This window comes from Octopus bimaculoides, chromosome 11 (assembly GCF_046866305.1).
Source record: "Octopus bimaculoides isolate indiv1 chromosome 11, ASM4686630v1, whole genome shotgun sequence".
In the NCBI taxonomy this organism is placed as follows: domain Eukaryota; kingdom Metazoa; phylum Mollusca; class Cephalopoda; order Octopoda; family Octopodidae; genus Octopus; species Octopus bimaculoides.
In genome coordinates, this window is record NC_142938.1 from 32462518 (window position 1) to 32466873 (window position 4356).

The 4356-nt window shown below is 36.9% G+C and overlaps 1 protein-coding gene across 6 annotated transcripts in view; it reads right to left on the bottom strand.

The window, feature by feature from the left end:
* LOC106868368 (uncharacterized) overlaps positions 1–1402 on the bottom strand; it is a 234091-nt gene extending 232689 nt beyond the window's left edge. For all 6 annotated transcript variants that reach the window (XM_089359774.1, XM_089359772.1, XM_089359770.1 and 3 more), the window contains exon 1: positions 1–1402. This exon is cut by the window's left edge and continues 613 nt beyond it. In XM_089359774.1, the coding sequence (XP_089215900.1) occupies positions 1–885 (885 nt within the window). In that variant the 5' untranslated portion in view covers positions 886–1402.
* Between the last annotated feature and the right edge of the window lie 2954 nt (positions 1403–4356).

The window sequence follows — 4356 nt, forward strand, 5'->3', positions numbered from 1 at the left end:
AGAAGAACCAAAGGAGGGAATTTCGGAATGGAAGGGTGCCTGGTGGGTTGGTGATGTTTGAGGTGACAATGAAGAATCTAAAGGGGAAAGTTGTGGTGCTTGGACGTTATCTGGAAATTTATCAACCGCGTTGGCTGAATCAGCCACGGCAGAAGTCGAGTAAACAAAATCGTTATCTTTAACCACATCTACTTCATCATCTTCAATATCATTATATTCGATGAGGGAACTTTCTCCATCGTCATCTTCATCATCGTACTCGTCTTGACTGTGTTGTTGGTCCTCACTGTGTTTCGATGTAAGCACAGTCTGACCTCTAACAAGACTATCATGGTCATATTTCTCATAATCGTCGCTGTCAGAATCTCCACTGTCAACTTCATCGACTTTAGACGATGGCTCATTTAGATGGTGCTGCTGGTATTGTGATAAAGGTGGTGGTGGTGAAGAATCAGACATTCCATAATTACTATTGTCAAGATTAAAATTTTCTCCAGTGTCATGGGTAGCGATTTGAACACGACTAGCATTATAGTTACTGTCATGATCAACAGGGTTATAAGTATTAGAAATTAGCTCACCCGGGGTATAGGATGAAGATGACTGAGCCGAATTGTTGCTGCCGCTGCTGGTGGTATTCGAACTTGGGTTAACCGTGTTGCTTGAGGTGATGTGCGAATCAAAACCGAAGTCATCATCCAGAGGATTAGACGAAGAAATCGATCCAGAAGACATCATCTGATGAGGTGCTGACGGTTGAGGCTGCAGAGGTTCCGACTGGAAAGCACTAGAACTGTAATTATCCAAATTGCCTAAATGGCTATCTCCGAGGAGGTTGCCAACTGAATCCGGCTGGGTCATGTTATTAATGCCTTCGTCAGCCATGGCTCGTTTCTTTATATTTGTGTGTGCTGCACAAATGAAATTTTACGGTCAGATCGTAAATCAATACGTAGTTTTTTGTCTGAAGGCCAAATTAGTAGCACTTTCAGCAATCCTTCACAGTAACAATTTTTTTTTTCAAGATAGAATGAATGAGAGAAGACAGATTAGTCTTGAATCTCTCTAGTTTGGGATATATATGTATGTGTAAATATCATATACATATATGTATATTGGGTGGGATTTTAAAAAAATATATATTTGTGAATTTATATTGTATGAGCGTACGTATGCGTGCAAGTATTTAATTTAAAATCTACACTGTATATATCCAAATATCCTGGTTTAGGTTAGGTTGTTTTTTTTTTCACAACACGCGAAAATGAACGGTTTGTCCGTTGGTGGTTGACCCAGCGGGGTTTGCAGTGTACGTAGAGAACAGTTGTCTATAATCGAGTGAACAACAAGACGACTACTAAAGATAACGGCAACTGACTGACTGGCAATTAACACAGAAACTGGTGGTCGGTGACGACTACCGCAGTGAGAGGAACAGGAGGAGTTAGTAGGGATACTGTAAGTACAACTACAGAGTAATGGTGTCGGTATGAGTAGGGAAGAACTGATGTGGTAGGAGGCACTCGACTTAACAACAACAGCAGCAGCTGAGTGTTGACCTCTCAGTGATTCAATTGGTTGCGAAGAGGTTTGGCGCTAAACGTAGACCTGGATATACTATGGAATCCGGGCTGCTGCATAATGTACACTCCAACAGACTCGACTACATAATTTATTAATTTCCCCACTACCACCACTTTCACTGGTTATGTTTTTACTATTACGTAACACTTTCTTCCTTTATTTTTTTTATTTACTCTAAAATATACGGTGCACTTCAACTACTACACTATTTCTTTTTCAATTTTTCCACCGGGTGCGGATCTATATATTAACCAAATATATTTTATATAAAAATTGGATGAATGTGTAAAAGCCTATTGCGATAATATACTTTAAATTTAATTCGTCTTCGTAATTTTTACTCTTTTATTTCAGTTGCCCTTTCATAATTTTTACTCTTTTTTTCAATTTCATCAAAAATATTTTTTTAAAGTTATAAATAAAGTTTTTTTTCATGTACGTTTAGATGAAATATGTATGATGGCAGATAATTACTAAAAAGTGCGAATTTATCGATCGTTTGGAAGGCTATGATAGATGATTAGTATATATTATTTCTTGTTACTACTACTATATTTAGGTGACCGTCTTTCTGTCACACCTGACTGATATCTAGTTACTAACTACGGACGTTTTAACCATTCCATCTTTCTGATCGAAGCTGAAGTATTGGTGGTGTCTGGGTTAAACTATTGTGCAAGCCTTATTCACCTTGATCGACCAGATTTATAGAGTTAGCTATATATAGGATGAAACTGCAATGGAAGAGAAGCAAGAACATAAACGCAGATTGCGCTATGTAAGAAATAAATATTTTCTTCGTTATTTTTTTTTTATTTAGAATTTTGTAAGTAAATTGATGTCCAGTCCACACACTGATGCACAACTCTAAGGTTTTATATAAAGTTCCTTTATACTAATTCTATCCATAAAGGTTAATGTGTGCCCCTCTCCTCACAGGTCAGTCCTGTTCCAGTTTTCGTATGATCAAAGGGGATCTAACTGTGATCATCCAGTCATTTTGTATATGCAGAACTATCTTATCCAATTTGTTCATTTTTAAAACTGTAGAGTATGACAGAAGGGAGATTTGCTTGTACAACCATGCAAAAGCTCAATTGATCATTCTCTGTGCTAAAATAGTAGTAGTAATAGCAGTAGTAGCAGTAGCAGTAGTAGTAGTGGTATAGTCTGTTTCAACTATCAATCTGCTACTGACATCGATATATTTTTATTGTGAATGACAAATATTTGGTGAGTGTACATAATCAAAATACTTTACTGTACGGAGTTTCCTCCCTTTAAGTTCTGAGTTCAAATCCCACCATGGTTGACTTTGCTGTTATCCTTCACGAGTCGATAAAAAATACAAGTTAGGTCATCAGTTTGGTTTAATCCGCTATTTGATCTCCCCTGCATTTCCTGATCATGTGTTCATTTAACCAAAAGAAGCATGATCTAAATTGGTGAGGTTATTTAGCTTTATGTCAGCCTGATCCAAATGTTCCAATAACAATCATTCTTTCTTGTTTGGTCCTCTTCCTTCGTAGGTTCTTTCAGCTAGGGTCACTTGGCACCCCTTTATCCAATTCATCACATGTTTCAATCAGTTCAGTTTTGCACACTACAAAAGTGTTAATTGATAGGAAAGAATCCAGGACTCTACTGCTTTCTGGACACTATGCAGAAAATAAATAGCTAGGAATTCCATATAATGGACCCAATGTGAAGTATGCAGGTACAAGAGATGGAATGGAAGCAGAAGTAGGATGATAGTGGAAAACTTCAAATGTAGTAGATAGACAGAAGTAGTCAGCGATAACAACACTCTTGAAATAAAATCTTTTTAAACCTTAGAGGGTGTCCTAAAAGTAGTTGATAGTTTAAATTACAAAGCTTGACAGTAGAAAAGGTCTAGGGGAAATTTATCTCCACTGTAAACAACAGATAGTATGATGCATGGTGACTGAAACATGGGGATGATGTTAGAAGAAGGAAAGAAATGAGAACTGCATGTGTTATGTAGGTTTGAATGACTGATCACAAATGAACTAAGAGAAAACTGAATATAAAAGAAATTAGATGTTGTATGCAAGGAAGAAGAATGAGTAAATAGGGGACAAGATCCAGATGGAAATAACTTGTGAAAAAAGACCCAGAAAGACGTGAGAAGTTATGAAAGTTCAGTTTAGGACAGTGGGTCTCACAAAGGAGATAAGAAGGGACCACAACAGGTAGTAAGACTCTCTGCTAGAGATTTGTCATACCCATGCAAGCATGGAAAAACAGGCTTAAATAATTATGATATATAAAACTCACAGGCATACACATGCATGCACATATATAAAACACACACATATACACACATGCATCACATCACATTTATACATGGCATCCTGGGTAAATATCTTTTACCATAGCTTTTGGTCAACCCATGTCTTGTGAAGGAGACTGAATAAATAGAAATTGTATGAAAACATTGCACCTAGGTAAAGAGATTGGACATGTAGACGTAGCTGTGTGGTAAGAAGCCTGTTTCCCGACCATTCAGGGTTCAGCCCCACTGCGTAACACCTTGGGCAAGTGTCTTCTACTTTAGCCCTGGGCTGACCAAAGACTTGTGATGGGATTTAGTAGATGGAAACTGAAAGAAGCCCATCCTATATATATATATATATATATATATATATATAAGGTAAGAAAATGTAGAGTTGAGGATGTATTGTTAATTTATTTGTATCATAGTTTGAAGTTAAAATTTAAATACAAATAAATTTTAAAACTACAAAAGAA